Here is a 22,344-nt window from a genome sequence, read left to right on the forward strand (position 1 = left end):
GGTGACTTGCATTCAAAATTCAGTAGCGTTTCTTTCATGTACTGTATAGCACCCCAAATGAAGTAACGGTGAGTGTAGGACCAGGCCAGTTCTGGGGGAATCATGTGGCACAAGGGGATCAGCAGTTGAGGTCCCAATCAGTCCCGTGGATGGGGCTGGATATCCACAGTCTAGGTCCTGTGGCCTGGAGATTCTGTTCCACTTAGGTGCACATAAAAGATCCCCATTGTACTATTCAAAGAAGATGAATGAAGTTCTCACCTGCGTGCTCACCAACATCTCAACCCCAGCCAACAGGTAATCTTGTCATTATTTTGATATCATTGTTGTCCACAAAGTAGTTCTTGTTCACAACATAAATTGTTTCTCAGTTGGCGTAACAGCAGAAATAGACAGACACTGATAAAACTTAACATCCATGATGATACAAATAAACACAAGTGGAGAGGACAGGCAGTATTCAGCCTGTCAATGATTGGGGCAGCTATGAATTGTCAGCAATCCGGTATCAAGATCTGCATTGTATCCCACCCTCTGTGTCCTCAGATTGCTCCCTGTTTTATTGCTCCTATGCACCCATCTGTCCCTCACACTGAAAAGCCCAGACCAAAGAACCATAGAACCATACAGCACAAAACAGGCCCTTTGGCCCACCATGTTGTGCCGTCCGTCAAACCACCCTCACACTATCTAACCCTTTCCTCCCGCATATCCCTCTATCTCACATTCCTCCATATGCCTATCCAACAGACTCTTGAACCTGTCCAATGTATCTGCCTCCACCACCACCCCAGGCAGTGCATTCCATGCACCAACCACTCTCTGGAATAGGATGAGAGTGCATATCCCACCACCTCCTGACTGCAAGGCAAGGGTGCTACCATTGAGTCAAGACCAAGACCAATGTTTGTTGAAGTGTCGCTGAAGTATGTGAAGGTAGCATTATTGCATTTAATTCTCCCGTGTTTTCTTCTTTCTCTTCAGGTAATTGAAGGAAACGTAAACCCATATGATCCTGTCCTAAGGGATCTGGAGCCACCAATGATAGCAAGATTTGTCAGGTTCATACCAATTACTGATCACTCAATGAGTGTGTGTATGAGAGTGGAACTCTATGGATGTGAATGGTTAGGTAAGTGAATGAATCCTTTTAGGAAATAAGACAATACGTTAAAGACAGATTTGGATCAAGTGCCAAGGAACCCAAGCTGCTAAGCTGGCCTTATTTTTACCTCCACTGGAACAGTTATAACTGAATTACCTTCCCTCTAGCCACTGAATAGAGTATGATGCTAATATATTCAATACATGATATGCCTGTGTATCGGTATGTGTTTGTCTATATCTGTCAGCACAATTGGTTTATCAAGGAAATAGAGTAAAAGAAATGCAAAAAATTCTCTCAAATAGCCCTATTTTGCCTCTGCCACAAAATGAGGTAAGCGGACATTTAAATCTGGCCAATTCCTCAGGTTTACATGTTTCAGATGACGTCTCGGGCATTCCACCGGCCAGAGAGAGTAGACAGGGGGTCAAGAGACAGGACAGAGTTGGATTATACTGGAGTGAGAGAGGTGAAGAATGTATATTGGGAAAGAAGATTTTCTAAAACAGGAGAGTGGTTGTTGAAGGAGACAGATTTGAAGAGCACTGCTTGTGAAATATGTGAACCGGTCCACACAATAGCAGAACACCGATCATCATCAACAAATCTGGTGATCAGTTAAAGTGCACTGAGGAGAGCTGTTTGGAAAAGACATTTCCTTTTAATTTGATTTTAAATGCATTGTTCTTTTTATCTGCTTTGATTTTAAGTAACAAAAATTATGCACAATTCATCTTGCCTCTCACCTTCCCCATCAGAAGGGAAACTTGTCAAATATATTTTGTGATGTTGCCTCTAACTATAACCCCATAACTGGTCATCTAGCCAGCCTCTGAAGAACAGTTGAGAAACAAAGGACCGCAGATGCTGGAATCTAGATGAAAAAGCAACAAAATGCTGGAGGAACTCAGCAGACCAGGCAGCATCCGTGGAGAAAAACGGACGGTCAACATTTCGGGTCAGGACCCTTCTTCAGGACTGAAGATAGGAAAAGGGAAAGCCCAATATATAGTGGGGAGAAACAGTGCAGTGATAGGTGGACAAAAGAGGGGAGGCAGGGTGGGCATAAGATGGTGACAGGTAGATGCAGGTAAGAGCTAGTGAGACGCAGGTGCAGGGGAGGATGGGAGAGTAGATCCATCCGGGGATTGGTCAAAGGTAAGGAGGCAGGCAGTATGGGGGGAGGGGAGGAGAGAGAAAAAAAGAAATAAGCGAGAAGAAAAAGAGATAGGCTAAGAAGGGAAGAAAAGAAGAGGCATGGTGGGGGTGGCGGGGCATTAGTTTACTTAAAGTGGGAGAATTTGAAGTCCATGCCATTAGTAGATAAGATCCCAAGATGGAAAATGAGGCGCTGTTCCTCCAGTTTGTGTTTGGACTTCTCCCAGCAGTGGAGGAGGCCAAGGACTGACTTATTTGTGGTGGAGTGAGAGGGGGAGTTGAAGTGACTGGCAACAGGGAGATGTAGCGTGGTTATGGACGGAGCTCAGGTGTTCTACGCTAAGAACAGTTGCCTCCTGCAGTGCTCGGCTGTGTTACACATTTTAGAAAGCTCTGTCTTCAGGGCTTGCAAAAGTTGCACAAGTTCAATCCCAGCAAACTGCAGAAATAAGGTTCAGACTGACTGTAGTCAACAAATTTAACTATCATCCTCCCTGGGGATTTAAACAAAGGCCAGGCTTTCTTCTGGATACAAACCTCAAAGCTACTGAAATGTTGTGGGTTGGCAGCAGGGTGGGTTGCAGTGTGACTCACAATCACAAGAGCACTTGGTCTGTTTTTTTCTGCATTTCAGAGACACATCATGTGATTGTTAACAAAGGAAGGAAGCAGACACATTTAGATGCAATTTTAATACATCCTCAGGGTATCCCTGAACAATCATATCCAATGGATTGCTCCCGAAAAGTAATTTAGGACATTAGATTAGAGGATGTTCTTACTAGGATAGTCACAATTGGCTTGGGCTATTTTTCTCAAAAAAAAAGATAAAATTGAGAGTGATTTGACAGGATACCATAGAAAAGATGTCTCTTGCTCAAGGGAAAGTTCAGACTGGACATAAACGCACAGAAATTGCTATTGAATCCAAAGAGAATGTGGGCCAACTTTCTTGTGCAGAGTGGTTAGGACGTGGATCTTGTTACCACATATAGTGATGGAGGTGCAGAGCATTCATACCTTTAAGGGCAAGTTAGATAGGAGTGAGGGCAGGAAGGTTTACTGTTAGGTAAAGCAGGGTTGGAAGAGACTCAAGGAGAATATAAACGTCAGCACAGACCAGATAGTCAAAACGGCCTGTTCCTTGCCAATCTTTCTCTGTAATCCAATGAACTGCATTCAATATTGATAAACATAAATGGCTCCGCTCTTCAGTAAGAGAAATGGTGGGGTCCTGGCCCAAATACTTTGTGATGTAAAATAGTCCACTGAATGACCTTGTAGTAAAGCTGACTCACTTTCACACTGCTATATTGTGAGATACCGTTAATGTGGTTATGATTATTGAATAAAAAGATGCTTTTGCTATTGCTTCTTTCAGTTTAAGCTGAGAGAAAATTTGAACGAAGGGTTTTAACCAGTGGACAGGCAGCAGACTGAAACCTGGATGGATAAACTGGATGCTGTAGCATTGTGCTCAGCCTAGTGTGGTGGCCAGGGTCTGCTTCATTGTGAGCAAACACCAGATGGGTCAGCTTCTCGTGAATGAGTGAGGATAATGTCGGGCATCCCAGCCGGCTGAGAGGAAAAGGTTCAGGAGGGATTGTAAAATGTAGAACCAAGGGGAACCTGAGCTTCAGCAGCACTATGCCATTTTCACTTCATTTCCAGCTGGATTGGTTCAACTTGGTTGGGTGTCCAAATTCAGGCATCGAGCACAACTGGCCATAAGGCTGGCATTGGTATCAGAGTGATGGACTCAGCCCTGGTTATCTTAGCTTCTTAAATACCCTGCTTGAGTCAGACAGCTGCCTGGTTCTAAAATGGTGTCAGAGCAGGACCTATTTGGATTAAGTCCTGTACCAAATGGCAGGAGGAGTGAAAATCCCAAGTAAAATGTGCAAGCTGGGTAACACTAGTTGAGCTATGGATGGTGTATCTCTGATGTGACCTGTTTATGTCATTGCACAGATGGTCTAGTATCTTACAATTGTCCAGTGGGCCACCAGATGTTCTCATCCAAGAATCCTACTGTTTATTTGAATGACTCGGTGTATGATGGTGCAATCAGTTCAAGGTAAGATGTTTTCCACCCCTCAAAAGTTGACATTAGCTCCTTGTCCCACACTTTTTAAAAATATTTACAGTGGGTATGATTTGAGTTGACCTTAGTGAACTTCTTTGCTTGTGGAACATCAATGCCCATCTCAGTTTATATGTGATAACTTTGCTGTTGCTGAGCTTCTGGAAAGGCTTCACAGGAGCATTATCAAACCAAAACTGACACCTAGCCACAAGAGGTGGGGCCAGATGATCAAAATCTTGGTCAAACTGTTACGTTTTAAGGAACCAATGAAAGGTACAAAGAACATACGAGCATATGAGTTAGGAGCAAGTGGCTGCTCAGCCCATTGAGCCTGGACTGCCATTTAATGAGCTTATGGTTGATCTGACTGCAACCTCAGTCCACATTCCTGCTGACCCTCAATAACCTTTCACCCCCTATGCAAAGAGTCTGCTTTCACCATCCTTTGGGGAAGAGAGTTCCAGACACTGGCTTTGCATGTCTTAATTGGATGACCTCTTATTTTTAAGCAGTGAACTTTAAATCTAGATTCTCCCACTGGAGGAAACATCCTCTCCACATTGATTCTGTCAAAAAAAAAACAGGATATTATATGTTTCAATCAAATCCTCTTTCATTCTTCTAAACTCCAGCTAACACAAGCCTAACCTGTCCAACCTTTCCTCATAAGACAATTCCTGTTAGGAATTGGTATCAGAGTTATGGACTCAGGCCTGGTTATCTTAGCTTCTTAAATACCCTAAATTCCAGTGAATTCACATCCTTCCTTAAAGGACCCAGATGCAGTCTCACAAGTGCCCTGTGTACCTGAAGCATAACTTCCCCACTTTGGTATTCAATTCCCCAGCAACAAATGATAACATTCTATTACTATCCCAATGACTTGCAGTACCTGCATGTTAGCCTTTTGTGAATCATACACGAGAACACCCGGATCCCTTTGCATCTCAGAGCTCTGCGATCTCTCACCATTTAGAAAATATGTTTTTTTTACTCCTGCCAAAATGGGCAGTTTCACGTTTTCACAACATCACACTTCACTTGCCAGATATTTGTCCGCTCAACTTAACCTACCTGTACTCTCTGTAGCCTCTTTAAGGGAAATATAAAGGCAGAGAGATTTAGGGAGAGATTGTCAGTAGTGGCCTTGCATTTGAAGCTACAAACACCATGGTTTGGGTGGATAAATACATGAATGATCAAGAAACCAGATACAGAGGAGCAATAGATATCTCAGAAGGTAATAGGACACAGTGATAGGAACAGATCCAATCAGATCAGATTAGTTTATTGTCATATGCACCAGAGTGCAATGAACTTCCTTGCTCATGTGAAGCTCAGAGTAAACAGAATATATGGTAATAATAAATATAACAATAAGTACAGCTACGAGCGCAAAACAACGGAATGGTACAAAATATAGTAGTGCAAACTAAAGAAGTGCAAAAAGAAATGTTAAAGTGACAATAAAGGAGCAGGTTGAATTAAGGGTTCGAGAATGTGGCAGCACCATTGGAAAAGGGATGTGAAAGCGGTGATTGGTTCAGAAATCTGATAGCGGTGAGGAAGAAGCTGTTCTTGAGTCATGTTGTCCAGGCTTTCAAGCTCCTGTATCTTCTCCTAGAAGGTAGAAGAGAAGAAAGGGAATGGCCAGGATGGTAGGCATCCCTTTCAATACTATTAGCTGTCCTGACCTAATGCACTGTGAAACCACAAAGGAATTTTTAAGTAATGGTGAGAGTTTTAAAATCTTGTTATTGCTAAGCTGGAAGCCATTGAAGGTTAGTAAGCAAATAGATGATGAGTTATCAGGACTTCATCCAAGTTAGGACAAGGACAACAGAACTTTGAATGACCTCAACCTTGCAGAAAGCAGAATGAGGGAGATTCACTGGGAGTGTTTAGTATAATCAGCTTGAGGGTTAACAAAGGCATGGATGAGGATTTCAGCAGCAAGTTAGCTGACTCTTGTGAATTTACCAAGGTGAAAAGTACCCAGTCTTGGCATAGTGAAGGCATGGACAGTGGTCCAGAGGTCACCCTGGGGTCAAATATGACAGATTACAAACAGTCTGCTTCGGATTTAGAGAGTGGCTTGGAAGAGACATGAGGTTGGAATGGGGTTATTGAAAGCTTCAGTCTTTCTAGCTTTCAGTTGATTGAAATTTCTGCTCAGTCAGCATGAGATGACAGAAAAACAAAACTGAGATTGCAGCAGATCTGATCCTAATCCACACATTTTAACTTCCTGTTATACCTATTGTTTAGAACAACTTCCAATTAATAGTCAGGACTTCAGAATCCAATCATTATACCATGAAGCAGATTCCACAATCCTTTTAGTTTTGTGTCTCAAAGGCAGGGAAGAGGGAGAAGAATGTCCTACCCCAAAAACAGGGGGAAAATACCTATGACATCCAACTAAGCTACAGCCTCATATGTTCTTCTGGTGTTAAGAAACAGTCAAAAATATAAAAATTAATTAAAATCACTTAAAAGTTTTTAAAAAAGATAAACACTTAAAAAAGTACAAGGAACAAGAAATGTTTTCTTTGTTTCTTTTTGCTCTAGTTGTGTTCTTTCTTGTAAAAATTGTGTATAATTTATGATTAATTTATGTTTTTCTTGTGAACGATGCTTATCTGCTATGTGCCTGTGATGCTGCTGCAAGTAAGTTTTTCATTTCACCTGTGCATACATGTATTTGTACATATGACAATAAACTCGACTTTGACTTTGTTTACATAAACTCAAGCTATTCAAAGATGGTAAATCAGCTAAGACTTGCATTAGTCCCTCACAGCCATATGTCCCCATTGCATTAAACAGAGCGGATCCTCTTGCACCAGATCTACACTGGTAATTTACTTAAGCAGATTTCACAGCAATACTCCTGAAGAACAGTCAAAACTTCATGCTTCCTTGCTGAACTCCATTAGGAATCCAGTGGTGGAGCACACACACAGAACTACTGGCAAACAGCTGTTAGGAGTTTTGGGACTTTCAAATGCATGCATGGATGACCCCAATTTCTTGGCACTTACAAAGGCAACTGCCAGTGGTTACATAGGGAATTGCTAGCATTTTTTCACACAACTTGAGTCATTATTCCAGTGTCAATCTCTACACAAGGCTCCCTAGAAGGCATTGATTCATTCAATTACACATTAGAAAGATCTCCTTCAATAAATAATTTCCAAGTCACAGCAGTCTGCTTGACTGGCACCCCATCCAATGATCTATACTTTCCCTCCACCAAGCCAACAGTGTACATCATCTAGCCTATTTCCTAACTTTCTTCCTATGGGCACAGAGTGTGTTCCCATAACTAAAATGGACATAAGCTTTGATATGCTTAAATGGTTCTCTATGACATTGAGGAAGATCATTTATATTGGTTGTTGGGCTGGCTGACAACTTTGTTAGCCCTTTATGCTTGAACTTTACTAGACAAGTCTAGTTGTAGTATTGGGGTCTGGAAATAGAATTAAAGAGTCATGCAACATGGCCCTTCAAGCACTCATTTACAGTAATCCTATACTAATTCAATTTTATTCACCCCACATTTCCATCAATGCCCCCCAGGTTCAATCCCCCAGATTCTAGGAGCAATTTACAGTCACCAATTAACCTACTAACCAGCAAGTCTTTGGGATGTGGGACGAAACTGGAGCACCTGGAAGAAACCCAAGCAGTCACAGGAAGAACATCCAAACTCCACACAGACAGGACTGGAGGCCAGGATTAAACCTGGGTCACTGGAGCTGTGACTGTGCCGCCCATACATGCAATTTTTGCTCAGTTTCCACACAGGCAAAATTCAGAAAAAGGAGCAATGAATATCAAACAGTTACTGTGAATACATTTGAAAATTCAGGAGAAATTTTATCATCCAGAGGCTGCTTCAAGTGTGAAAATCTCTACCGCATATAACAGCTGAGGTGATTAGTTTTAAGTAGGGGCTAGTTAAGAACAGGATGAGAAAGGAATGGAATGATCTGACAGTTAAGTACGATGCCTGTGTGGTCATAGACATTAATTACAGACCACTTAGCGAGTAGGCTGTACTTTGAATTCTATATAATTAAACCAACAATAGAGTTTCAATTTGTGGTTTGATTAGTTCAGATGTCAGCACAGCACCATTCTTGTATTAGCATCCCTGAATCTTTCACACCAGTGCCAAAGACCACCACGGGATGTAACAAGCAAGTAATTTGTTCATTGCATCATATTACTTTTTATTTCTGGCTGTTCACTGTGTTCTCTGGAACTGGTTAGAAAGTGGCATTGAAAGTCAGCAGAAATTAGGTACAGAATGTTCTTCAGATAATGGAAGTAGGAACAAGTGTTGTAAGATATACTTACATGTTGAATGATTTGGTCAGGCAATTTTAAATCATCCTATCTCATTCCTTTTAATGGAAATATCTCAGTCGTGATATAAAGAATATTTTTTTCTCTCTAATATGTGCATTTATATAGCATCCCTCACAACCTCAGATAATTCCAAACTACTTTGCAATCCAGGCTGCAAAAGTATTCCCTTGCAGCTGTCTGGGGAAAAAAAAGCTATTGGATCCTTTACAACCACCCAAGTTAGCTTAATGTGTTATATGAAGGACAGCATTGCCAACAATATATCTCTCCTTTACCACTGGACTGAAGTATCAATGAAAAATTTGTGTCCAAGTCTCAGCAGTGGGGTTTGAACCCATGCCCTCTGGCTCAGATGAGACTGCAGCCACGGAGTCAATGGTGAAACCTTTTTATTCTTGTTAACAACACCACAAAAGAGCAAAATGAAATGCTGCACTCAAACAGCCGTGACCCAAGGGTGATGAATTTAGAGCATGGGTCAGTACATGGAACTACGATGTTGTGGCCATTACAGAGACTTGGCTGTCACAAGGGCAGGAGTGGCTGCTGGAAGTTCCAGGGTTTAAATGCTTCAAAAGGGACAGGGAGGGAGGTAAAAAAGGTGGGGGAGTAGCATTGCTAATCAGGAATAGTATCACAGCTACAGAAAGGGAAGACACCCTGGAGGGATCGTCTACTGAGTCAGTGTGGGTGGAGGTCAGAAACAGGAAGGGAGCAATCACTCTATTGGGAGTATTCTATAGACCCCCCAATAGCAACAGAGACACTGAGGAACAGATCGGGAGCCAGATTTTGGAAAGGTGCAAAAATAACAGGATTGTTGTCATGGGTGATTTCAACTTCCCTAATATTGATTGGCACCTCCTGAGTGCAAAAGGTTTGGATGGGGCAGAATTCGTCAGGTGTGTCCAGGAAGGATTCCTGACCACAATATGTGGACAGGCTGACTAGAGGAGAGGCCATTCTGGATCTGATACTAGCCAATGACCCTGGTCAGATCTCTCAGTGGGTGAGCAGTTCGGAGACAGTGACTACAACTCCCTAACCTTTACCCTTGCCTTGGAGAGGGATAGGAGCAGACGGTATGGGAAGGTATTTAATTAGGAGAGGGGGAATTATGATGCTACCAGGTAGGAACTTTGTAAATTGGGTACAGATGTACTCAGGGAACTGCACAATGGAAATGTGGAGGTTGTTTAGAGATCACTTGCATGGGGTTCTGGATAGGTTTGTCCCATTGAGGCAGGAAAAGGATGGTAGGGTGAAGGAACCATGGTTGACGAGGTGTGGAATATCTAGTGAAGAAGCTTACTCTAGGTTTCGGAAGCAAGGATCACTCAAGGCTCTAGAGAGTTACAAGGTAGCCAGGAATGAGCTTAAGAATGGACAGGAGAGCTAGAAGGGGGCATGAGAAGGCCTTGGCGAGTAGGATTAAGGAAGACCCCAAGGCATTCTACTCATGTGTGAAGAACAGGAGGATGACTAGAGTGAAGGTAGAACCAATTAGGGATAGAGGAGGAAACGTGCCTGGAGTCTGAGGAGATAGGGGAGGTCCTTAATGAATACTTTGCTTCAGTTTTCAACTGTGAGAGAGACCTTGACGTTTGTGAGGACAGCGTAAGACAGGCTGTTAAGCTAGAACAATTTGAAATTAAGAAGGAGGATGTGCTGGAACTTTTGAAAAACATTAAAATAGACAAGTCCCCAGGGCCGTACGGGATATATCCCAGGATACTACGGGGGAAGAGATTTCTGAGCTCTTGGCAATGATCTTTGCATCCTCACTGGCCACAAGAGTAGTGCCAGATGATTTGAGAGTGGCAAATGTTATCCTTTGTTCAAGAAAGGGAATAGGGATAACCCTGTGAGTTATAGACCAGTGAGTCTTACTTCAGTGGTGGGCAAATTATTGGAAAAGATTCTTAGGGGCAGAATTTATGAGCATTTTGAGAAGCAAAGTCTGATTTAGGGATAGTCAGCATGGCTTTGTGAGGGGCAGGTCATGCCTTGTGAGCCTGATTGAATTCTTTGAGGATGTGACAAAGCACACTGATGAGGGAGAGCAGTGGATGTGATGTATATGGACCTTAGTAAGGCACTTGATGAGGTTCCCCATTATAGGCTCATTTAGAAGGTCAGGAGACATGGGATCCAGGGAAACTTGGCTGTGTGGATTAGAAATAGGCTTGCCCATAGAGGCAGAGGATGGTTCTAGATTCTGCTTGGAGGTTGGTGACCAGTTGTGTCCTGCAGGGATCTGTTCTGGGACCGCTGCTCTCTGTGACTTTTATAAATGACTTGGATGAGGAAGTGGAAGGGTGGGTTAGTAAGTTTGCAGATGACACAAAGGTTGGTGGTGTTGTGGATGGTGTAGAAGATTGTTGAGGATTACAATAGGACATTGATAGGATGCAAAGCTGGGCTGAGAAGTGGCAGATGCAGTTCAACCCGGAAAAGTGTAAAGTGATACAAATTGGAAGATCAAATTTGAAGGCAGAATACAGGGATGATGACAGGATTCTTAGCAGTGTGGAGGAACAGAAGGATCTTGGGGTTCCCGTCTATAGATCCCTCAAGGTTGCCGTGCAAGTTGATAGGGTTGTTAAGAAGCGTGTTGGCCTTCATTAGTCAGAGGATTGAGCTCAAGAGCCACGAGGTAATGTTGCAGCTCTATAAAACCCTGGTTAGACCCACTTAGAATATTGGTCGCCTCACTATAAGAAGGATGTGGAAGCTTTAGAAAGGGTACAGAGGAGATTTACCAGGATGCTACCTGGATTGGAGAGCATGCCTTATGAGGATAGGTTGAGTGAGCTAGGGCTTTTCTCTTTGGAGCGAAGAAGGATGAGGGGTGACCTGATATAGAGGGGTAAAAAATGATAAGAGGCATAGATCAAGTGGACAGCCAAAAACTTTTTCCCAGGGTGGAAATGGCTAACGGGGGGGGGGGGGGGGGGGGGGCATGATTTTAAGGTGATTGGAGGAAAGTACAAGGGGGAATATCAAAGGTAAGTTTTTTTACACAGAGAGAGGTGGGTACGTGGAACGTGCTGCCAGTGGTGCTGGTAGAGGTAGATACATTAGGGACATTTAAGAGACTCTTAGATATGCACATGGATGACAGAAAAATGGAGGGGTACGTGGGAGGGAAGGGTTAGATTGATCTTAGAGTGGGTTAAAAGGTCGGCACAACATCGTAGGCCAAATGGCCTGTACCGTGCTGTAATGTTCTATGTTCTATGATTATCAAGAATAGCACAAAAATCAGTGGTGAGGGTTCCAGTTGGGAAGAAAGAAATGGCAAGAAAATTGAAGCACTAAACATCAGGCACAGCACAAGGTATAGAGACTGAACTGATAACTTGTCGCATTGGTTGGTTTTCTTGCAGGCTGGTTTCTCTATCCACAATGTATTAACAGATTTTTAACAATGATTAAATCAAATGAGTATTCTTTCAAACAATGGAACATCCTGACCTGGAAGATTGGATGTCCATATCACATGTCTTCAATCCACTTAGGAATTCTGGACTTATTTTGATTTTTTTCTCTTATTACCAGCATGTGGTGCAGTCTTTTTTCGGGGTGGGGCAGGGGGCAATAGAATCTCACAATAAATTGAATTTGTTACAACTTAAAACTTCAATGATACTTTTATTTATATAATTATTTTGCTTTGCCTCAGTTTACTGTCATTTATTTTGTTGTAATTAATCAGGTAGCAATTTTTGTTCAGCCCTTCATAGCTCTGAAGACTCCTCCAGCCTCTCAGTCATCCAAGAACATTGTGTTCAATGAACCCTGGCTTCCTAAACATGCTCCACTCCCTTCACCCCACTATTAGTGGCCATGGTTTCAACCACCTTGGGTCAAAGTTCTGGATTCACTCACTAAACCTCTTTGTCTTTTAAACTTTAGTCCATCCTCCTATTTTAATCCCTTTAACCCAGCTTTTAGTCATCCCTCCTGATATATTTTGTTTGGCTTGGTGTCAATGTTTGTTTAATTATGCTCCTGTTCTCTTTAGTTAAGTTTCCAATCCATTCTATCAGCATATTCTGCTCCCAGTATTCCATATTCCTGGCCACTGTTTCCCTTGCCGGTGTTGCCAAAATCTTGTTACCAAAAATTGCTTCTGTGAAATGTTCTGAGACATTTTCCCATGTTCTTTTTTATTTTTTTTCCATTTTTTGAGATGTAGACACGATCGTCAAGGCAAGCATTTATTGCCTATCCCTAATCGTGCTTGATTACGTGGTGGTGAGACACTCTCTTGAACCACTACAATCTATAGAAAGAGCTGGATGTATGCATTGCTGTTGTTATTCTCAAGTACGGTTTGAGTTATTAGGCATTCTGCATATGCATACCCATCAGCAAGATGAATTAACTGCCTTAAATTATTCAAACGATGGACTCCTGAATTATTCAGTTTCCAATCTTTTGAATGAAACTTTGAAAATAAGGTTCCATTAGTCCAATAAGATCAACATAAGAGATCCAAACACAATTTGCAGTAGGTAGAAACACTTTTCCCTTACTTGGCAAATGATCATCTTCTAATCAAGATGTTATCATTATTGAAATCTGTTGACACACACTGACTAGAATAGAACATGCACTGACACCAGAAGTTTAACACATCGATAAGAAAGTTAAAATAATAATACTAACAATTAATATAATAATAATAATAATGATAATTGGTTGCGTTAATGCATTTGTTTAGTTATCCTACTGGTTTTAACAATGCATACCAAGTACATGAATGTTACAGTTTTAGCAATGGTAAAACCAGATTTGATATTTCATCTTGCACCATTCTGATATTGGGTATTAAGACCTATATTAACTTCATAGTGAAGCTGGGTGTAACTCCATCCATTTCTCTCTGTGTCACTCTGATCTAAGGTCAGACTTGGTTGATAAAAGATTCAAGTTACATTTCTATTTGCAACAGTGTTACAAGTTCAATATGAACACATTGCACAGAGAGGCAAAGGTAGGATGACACTGAATCTCTGCCTGTGAATGTTAAGAGATGTTGTGGTGCCATGATAAAGGAACATCCTGGCACAATTAGGAAATCCACCTTTTAACTAGCAAGTTATAACTTTACCATGCAATGATTATATGTCTAGTTTGACAAAATATTTAATGAGTGCTAAATTAAAAAGCACTGAACACAGGACGACTTTATTGCAGTGCCTCCTCCAATTTTTGGAAGAGTAATTTCCTTTTTAAGAAAGTGAATAGGAAAACACTGGCATAAACATTTCTGAATTCCCTTTGTGGAAAATGTATAAGTATTCTTTTTATTAATCTGCTTTGTACAAAATACATAAGCTGCTGATGCGTAAAAAGTAATTTATTTCACACACATAGAATTCCATTCATTGTATTGATCGTTTATTGGAGTCTTTTAAAGCCAAGTTCATTCTGCCTCTCCAACAAACCTTCTTCATGTACCTTTGCCCTTAGGATGGTTTCTGAAGGACTCGGCCAGATGACAGATGGTGTCTGGGGTTTGGACGATTTCACGCAGAGTCATGTGTATAATGTGTGGCCAGGATATGACTACTTAGGATGGCGGAATGACAGTTTTGAAAATGGCTACGTGGAAATCTTATTTGAGTTTGACCGCATCCGAAATTTCACGGCAATGAAGGTGCAAATCTCTCATTGATTGATGAAACTGTCTGTATGTCCATCTGTTGATCCATTCATCCACCCATCTGTCTATTTCCTTCTGGGCATTAGCCAAAGTTTGATCGTTAGTTTATCTACTTGAGGCATGAGCTTAATGAGTCATCTCCAACAGCTGCCATTAGCATAACACATTTAACATAATAATTTCTCCCAGGGAGATTCGCAAAAGCATAAGCAAATAAAATTTGACAGAAAGCAAAATAAGGAATGACTAAGGTGAAGGACCAACATATTGTTCAAAGTTTTAGGCATGTATTAAGAGGAAAGAGAAGGAAGTTTAAAGCACAACTGCCAATGGTGTTGTCATAAAACTCGGGGATGATCAAGGGGCCAAAATTGGTGGAATTATAGGAAGGGAGAACGTTACAGAGATAAGGGGAGCAAGGTTACAAAAACAGGTCAGAAATTTAAAGCTGAGGTATTGCATCTGGGAGTTAGACCCAGGGTGACGTGGGCATGGAACTTGGTGCGAGTTAGAACCCAGGCAGCAGAGATATGGATAAGCTAATGGATGAATAAGCAAGAGAGGCCAATCAGGATTCCATGTCCTTTTAATTTTTTTTAAAGTAATACACATCGGGTAACCTTTACTTGTAAATGAACTATCTCGATGTTTGCATTCTCTTTAAAGTACAGTTTGGTATTTATTGCAAATTGAATGAATTGTTACTTCCTTTTGAGTTTCAATTACAGCTAAAATTAAAAGGATTATATAATTGTTGTTCATTATGAGTGCATACAAAGGTATAATTCAGGCATCAGAATTGCTAAGGTTTCCAGAATTCTTAAATTGGGAAAAAGTCAATGTACCCAACAGACGCAGTTCTTAGGTTCAAAGTGCTCATTAAGCAAAACAATTCTAAATGAGAGGCTTTAAGGGCAAGGACATGGAACTCCCACCCTTTTACTTGGCATTTTAAACACCATCATTTGCACTGATGGCATTCAAGCTTGAACCCTGAAGAATGAATTTTCTGAATGAAATTTCAGTTGAAAATATATGGGAAAGCTGGACAGATCCTGATTTAAGAACCAAAGATCTCTTCATCTGTCACATAATGATCTTTCATTAGAACTCAGCTTCACTAAATCCCAATCTTTATGAGTTGAAATAACTTCAAAATGACATTTTAAAGGGTCTACCATAACCAGCATTACTACAGTACTTATTACAAGCAGTTGGAAATGTTACCATTTATTTTGCTTCATTTACCTTATTAGACATAATTTTCCCTGTGGACAGTGTGTAGAACTACAGCTAATTTCCTGTAATGACTGGGCTCTCTGACAGAACAACTGCACAGATCAGCTTCTATAAGATAATTGCCTAAATCTATGGATGAACTGTTTCCTGCACATTTTTATTCATCAGCAGTTCTGGGAAATGGACAAAATTGACTAGAACATATTTGTTGGACAATCTGAAGTGTTGATCTCTGTAAAAACTTGTTAAGCAGTACAAGGCCAGAGGTGAAAGAGAAATATTACGTACCAGTTTCAGTTTACCAGCACTGTCAAGTTTTTGTTAGTAACTACAAGCAGCAGACTTCTGCTAAATGCAAACTGAATAGAAGATTTTGATGGGGGCTTTGGGAGGAGCCTTTAGCTTTAATTTCTTCTGATTTATTTAAAACCTTATTAGTTAGCAGGCCCCTGATCATAAGCCACAAACAAACAAAATCACTATTTTAAAAATTGTTTAATAAATTCAGGACAGAGTTTCCCCAGAGACACATAAGTAACATAAGTTTACTCAAAATGGATTGTCAGATACAAACCCAGGAAGGCTTCATATTTGACAATATTAGCTCTATGTTGAGATTAAAATTGACAAAAACACAAACTTTCCTGGCATTGGCTCTCAGGATAGTAAAGTAATAATCTTGTTAGGATTACAGTCAAAGCCCTCATTACTAGGGGTTGCATTCCTAGAAAGCTGTCCATATCACGATTTTCTGCAACACAAAGCCGCATCATCTGTGCATGTCAAGAAACACGAGTTGAAAATAAATAAATTTTGCATTTATTAATTTACTTTTTTTACACATAAATTCTGTAAGTCCTAATTTTATTCCATATCTCAAATTTTTGGGTGGTGACCTGTGAATGTTATAAGGGTGAATATCCGTTACCCAAACCGCCATAATGCGGAGGTCACCTGTACATTCTTTTGAGGCTCAAGTTCCCCACTAATTGTAAGAGGGCTCCCTCCAAGTAAAGCAAGAGCAGAGTACGGTAAAACTTAGATAATACACTGTCTGATTGTTTGGAAATCCAGATAGTTCAGCATCTGGATCAATAGGTATTGATTCCCACACTCCCTCTAACACATTCCCACTTCCCATGCAAGTTCTAACACACCAGAGCCCCCGTTCTGTTTCCTGTGCTCCCTTGAAATTTACTTGGTTTACTGGAAAATTTATAATGCCACTTTATTGTGTAACATCTAAAAAAAGTGAATTAAAAGTGTGTTGCAGTATTAATTGGAATAATATTCAATAGTCCAGAAAATCTGCCATCCTGTCACCACCAATGTCCTGAGTGCACTGGATTATTGAGGATTACTCTATAACTGAAAGTTTCAAGTTCAAAAATGACTAAATCAGATCACACCCTGCAAGAAGATGTTCTATTGCAACAATTGCTGCTACATGAATAACTGACAAAGTTTCAGTTGAATTTTATGTTGGTTATTAAGAGCAAAATGTCTTGTGTTATAATGTGTGTGGGTTAGATCAGTGTGTTCAGTTGCATTAAATTTTGTATAAGAGTTTAACCTACAATGTTTATCCTTTATTAACTGCAGGTCCATTGCAATAACATGTTCACGAAGGCAGTGAAGATATTCAGAGAAGTCCAGTGCTTCTTCCGCTCAGAACCAGGAAAGTGGGAGCCAAACCCCGCCACATCTGTTCTGGTCCTAGATGATGTCAATCCAAGTGCCCGCTTTGTCACCGTTCCACTACAACAGCGTATGGCAAATGCCATCATGTGCCAATTCTACTTTGCTGATACATGGATGATGTTCAGTGAAATTTCTTTCCAGTCAGGTATTGTCATGTGATTTCTTGGTCTCAGTTTTCAGTATTGTTTTCCTTACTAGTCCCATAGTAGACTTTTCCCCATTGGGTGCTGTTTAATTTTATCCTTAACACCCCATCACATTTAGGAGATTTGTGCTTCCAGCCAATCTCATAACATGCCAACCATAATCATTCGACATCAGATGAGATTCAAGTGAGGCAATATTCTCTGTTGCTTCATGCTTTTAACTCCCCTCACCACACCAGGTGTCTCGTGAATTAAGTCCAGTGTTTTCATGAAGAACTAGGCTTCACAAGGAAAGTGAGTTTGTGGTTGTGTGTCTAGCTTTACAAAGTGATCTACAATAGCATCAAATACACAACTCCTTGAGTGACTTGTCCCCAGGATTTGACTGCTTTAGCAGGGGCACACCAAACACACTCAGTTTACCTGTGAACATACATGCACACATCCTTGATGAGCTTAATGATTATGAGGTGGGCCATTGCCCTTGCATATTGCCCTCTGTCCATTCCCCTTCACAGCTTCTTTTCTCCATCCTCTCGTGGATTTAAACCACAAGGAGATCCAGAACTGCAGATGTATCAAGCTTTTATTTGATTCTAGTACATGCGAGTTCAATCAAGAATCTCACTAAGAATTAAATGCATGGTATTTTACATGGTTTGGATAGAAGGATATCGATTGATAGCCCATAAAACGTGACCATGACCGTTAATGAACAGGTAACTATCTGGGACATCCTATTGTCCTCTGCATTAGTTTGAGACAAAGAGCCCCTGATGACATTGTTGTGATACAATAGTCCAGGATACCTTCATTCTAATATGCATCATGTTGCTGATGCCTAGTCCATTCAGACCTTGTCTGATTACAAGTGATGGCTGTTCTCAGTCTCCTGGTACATTCCGCACCTATTGTTTACAGTTCATTCATCTAATGTTCCCAACTCTCAGGGTTTTGATGTGTCCCCTTAAGTTTTGACTTGGAATTCTATTGACCAATGCCCTGAGATCTTTATGTGATCTGTCTCAGTTGGCTGATGTATCTGTCCTTTGTACATTTGGCCAAGTATCCCGTGATGCTTCATAGCCATGTCACATTTGTGGTGTGTCATCAGACTGAACACATTTGCATATTTTTTAAAACCGGGGTTTGTCCTACTGCACTTTCGTAAAAGCTGATAGCAATCTATCTCAGTAGCTCTGTAAGAGGTTCATTGATATAATTTCACTACCGCTGATAAAATCTATTTACACAGCTGACAGCAATCAACTCCTGTAATTCCAATACAGATGCTGTAGTAATTTTAATGTACTTTACAGTGATCCTGAAAGAGGTTGAAGGCTAGTATTTCATTGTTAATGGCTTCTATTATCTCCCCCACTAAACCATATCTACAGACTATGTCCTTCTCTCCTGCAACGCTCCTGCATCCATCTTCAGCTTGGTTTGCAGGGACTGAGCCTGAGAAATTTCTTTAAACAAATACATGGCAGTCTATATAGGGGATCAGGAAGGACGAAAGCTGTTGGAATTGTAAAACAAAACCAGAAAATACTGTAGATATTGAAACACCAAGTTGGCTTTTGTGGAGAGAAAAACATTAATCTTTCAGATTAATTTAATCTTTCTAATTCCTCATTCAAACAAATTATGTGATGTGGATTGAAGACATCACATTGTTATAGACTCATATAGAAAATGCACAGCTGTAAAAAATGGATTCTCCTTCTCTCCAGATATAGTCTTTGACTTGTTATATATGGCAGCAACCATGATTAAATGTATCTATGGTTGTTCCCTAATCTTCATTAAAATATGCTTTCAAATGCACAATGTTTCAAGCAATAATTTACTATGAAGTTTTGCTGTTTAAGATTATATGCAAGATACTGAAGCAACAAATAGTTTTTATGGAGACTTTCCCTTAAGGGTTAGAGAAGTGAGTGAGAACAGTGAGTAAAATCAGATTCATGATCAACATTTTGTTTTCTGAAGTGTGTTTGGTACCCAAAGGGTTAAAAATCTGACCGGGTGTTAGTAGCAAGTGCCTTAACACGTTTGAAAAAAATTCTCTCAGCTGCTGTTTTAATTTGAGTGAAGGCTCTCATTTAAAGAAAAAAGACATGTGGGTTTCTCACTTATGTGTTAATAGATTCATCACTGATTTTGCACAGACTAACTTCAGATTGTTTTCCTTCATGAAAGGGAGGGAGGAAGAGGAGTCAAATTCCAGAAATTTATGCCATTCTTGTTAAACATAGGAAAAATGTAAGCCTGGTTATCATGTTGCCCAATGTAATTGGATGACTACTTAATGCATTTGTTGGGTCTCTCCCCTCTCAGTCCTGATGCAGAATCTTAATCCAAAATGACAACCATCCCTTTGTCTCCACAGATGGTGCTCGACCTGTTGAGTCCCTCCGACAGTTTGTTTTTTGTCTCTCCCTGGTATTTTGATGAGCATTTAGAATTCACAGTAGATTCAGAGTTTCAGTCTAATAATGAGTCTATTACATTCAACAGCAGCTTTCTCAAAGGTAGTTGAGTAACTTTTTGTAATGCATGAAAAAACTGTTGGTTGTTTTCTGAACGAGTTATCAAGTATATTAGTAAGAGCAAGTTATAATTAGATGACATACTGTAATACTGCTTTCGTTTCATTTTTATAGATATGAATACCTCCAGGTATTCCTCATTTAAATCTCTCAGGCTCATGTTGTGTGCTTATTCCTCATCCTCCTTCAGTGGTCAGCTAGTCTTTCAGTGAATGGCCAAATTCTCCTTCCGATTTCTCTCCCAAGGAGTTCGGATACACTAACTCATACTTGGAACATCCCTACTGTGGCAGATATGTACAACCCTCCACTGCACAATGCTAAACATTGATGCCTCAAAATGCCGACGTCCCATGTTTTTACTTGCTCCTGCTTGATATAAGCAGTGGCATAATATTACTATATGACCAGGAATTTAAACTGCATTACCAACTGTCATGTTTATCCAATTATTTTCTCAGAACTTTTATAATGAACAAAGGAGAAAATCAGGGGTTTGACCTCTGGATGCTGTTGAGCTTGAATTGCTGCTCCATGCAAGATAGTTGGACAACCCTTTTGTTCAGTATCAACTGAAAGGTACCATGAATTCACTTCTCAGCAACATCTCAATTTGACTTGAGATGGTTCCAAGCTGCCAGCCGAGGTTTAATTGGTACAACAGCCACACTGCCCTGTGGGACCCAGTTGCTCAATTTCCTGTCTGTCATAGAAAGGACAGCCCAGAAAGAAACCACTTGAAGCTGTCAAGTTTGACCAGGCTCTTTTGAAGCTGCTCTCATACTAAACTCCAATTCAGACTGAATGCTACCTCCTCAATCAAGCCTGATGATGAAGTTGCTCCAGCTCTGACTGAGACAATGGCCAATCAATTCATTCAAATCCTAATTGAAATCTATGTGGCAAATTATGTGGCAATCTAATAAGAGCTCAAACTTGACTGCTGGTCTTACATTGTCATTTTAAATAAAAATGATTGATAATGGCACCTTAAGTATGTTTCACAATGGCGCAATTATTTTTGTTTTGCAGACACTGCAATGTACAACAATTCAGGTGTTTACCCAACTGTGAATGTAGACACTACAACCCACATTGACATTGGTAAGAAGCTACTGATTCACCATAAAACCTTTGTGGACGTGTGAACAAGACTTGTGGCTTTCCTGTTAGGTTTTCTGAAAGAATTATGTTTTTGGGATAATTTGCCCTATTTATTTATACACACACATGGTACTAAGGACATGGTAATGAATATTTGATAGTTCTTTGTCATTGCTTTATCTATTTTTTCTTTCTGTTTTTATCAGAAAGCAGCTGCAGTTTGAGAAATGTTTCAGTGATGATATGATGACTCACTGTCAAATTTTTAAGTAGCTTCTCTGTTGCATGGTTAAGTCCCACTGTATTTCCAGTTTATCCAACAGAATGCTGATGAAAAAGAAAACTCTGCCCTCCCCTCTTCCAGAAGAGAATTGTAAGGGTTCCTTGTACTCTTTCAGCCAATCTGGGAAGCAATATGAATTCCGTATCAATTGATGTCAAACACAAAAGCTCACCAACATGGAACAAACCAGAAAATTAGCTGTCAGAAGTGACTAAGACCAGACCAAGATTGTCTGGAATGAGTTTAAGTTCAGGTCCCAGAGGTGAACAGACTGTCTGATATATCACATCCACATAGTCTCTTTAATTCCAGAAAGACTGTTTATAAAATTCTTTGCTCACTGAAGCTCGGTACTATGAATGATTTCCGTATTTGGGGTCAAGGGTCACTTGATTCCATTTCATTTCTGAGGAGTGGAAGATGCCTGTGCATGAATTCCTTGATCGTGGAGTGGCCCTTCCACATCAGCTACCACTTGGTCTTGATAGCGCAAGGACTTGACTCAATGGCATGGAAGTCCTAAAGGGCTGGAGACCAGGCTCTTTGCTACACAGACTTAGCACAAACACACAAAAATAGAGATACAAACATAGAGAGAGACAGAGGGAAAGTGAGAGATACACAGAGAGTGAGAGGCGCACAGAGAGATTGAGAGGAAAAAGAGTGAGAAACACACACACACACACACACACACACACACACACACACATACACACACACACACACACACACACACACACACACACACACACACACACACACACTTGCATGCCGTGTCTGGTTGTGGAGTCATTAAGTTACTGGGCTATGAGGCAGATTTCTGGACTACTGATCCATTTGTTGGAAACATGCAGAAACCAGGAGTGTACCACCTCTCAAGCTAATACCACCTGCCCTTCCAGCACCTCATTCC

General features: G+C 40.6%; 1 protein-coding gene across 4 annotated transcripts in view; it reads left to right on the forward strand.

Annotated features, from left to right (window-relative positions):
* ddr2a (discoidin domain receptor tyrosine kinase 2a) overlaps window positions 1–22,344 on the forward strand; it is a 130,768-nt gene that overhangs the window by 84,300 nt on the left and 24,124 nt on the right. For all 4 annotated transcript variants that reach the window (XM_052011065.1, XM_052011067.1, XM_052011066.1 and 1 more), the window contains 5 exons: window positions 985–1,132; window positions 4,235–4,340; window positions 14,211–14,397; window positions 17,245–17,488; window positions 21,077–21,148. In XM_052011065.1, the coding sequence (XP_051867025.1) occupies window positions 985–1,132; window positions 4,235–4,340; window positions 14,211–14,397; window positions 17,245–17,488; window positions 21,077–21,148 (757 nt within the window). The remainder of the gene's footprint in view (window positions 1–984; window positions 1,133–4,234; window positions 4,341–14,210; window positions 14,398–17,244; window positions 17,489–21,076; window positions 21,149–22,344) is intronic.

This window comes from Pristis pectinata, chromosome 3, assembly GCF_009764475.1.
Source record: "Pristis pectinata isolate sPriPec2 chromosome 3, sPriPec2.1.pri, whole genome shotgun sequence".
NCBI lineage: Eukaryota > Metazoa > Chordata > Chondrichthyes > Rhinopristiformes > Pristidae > Pristis > Pristis pectinata.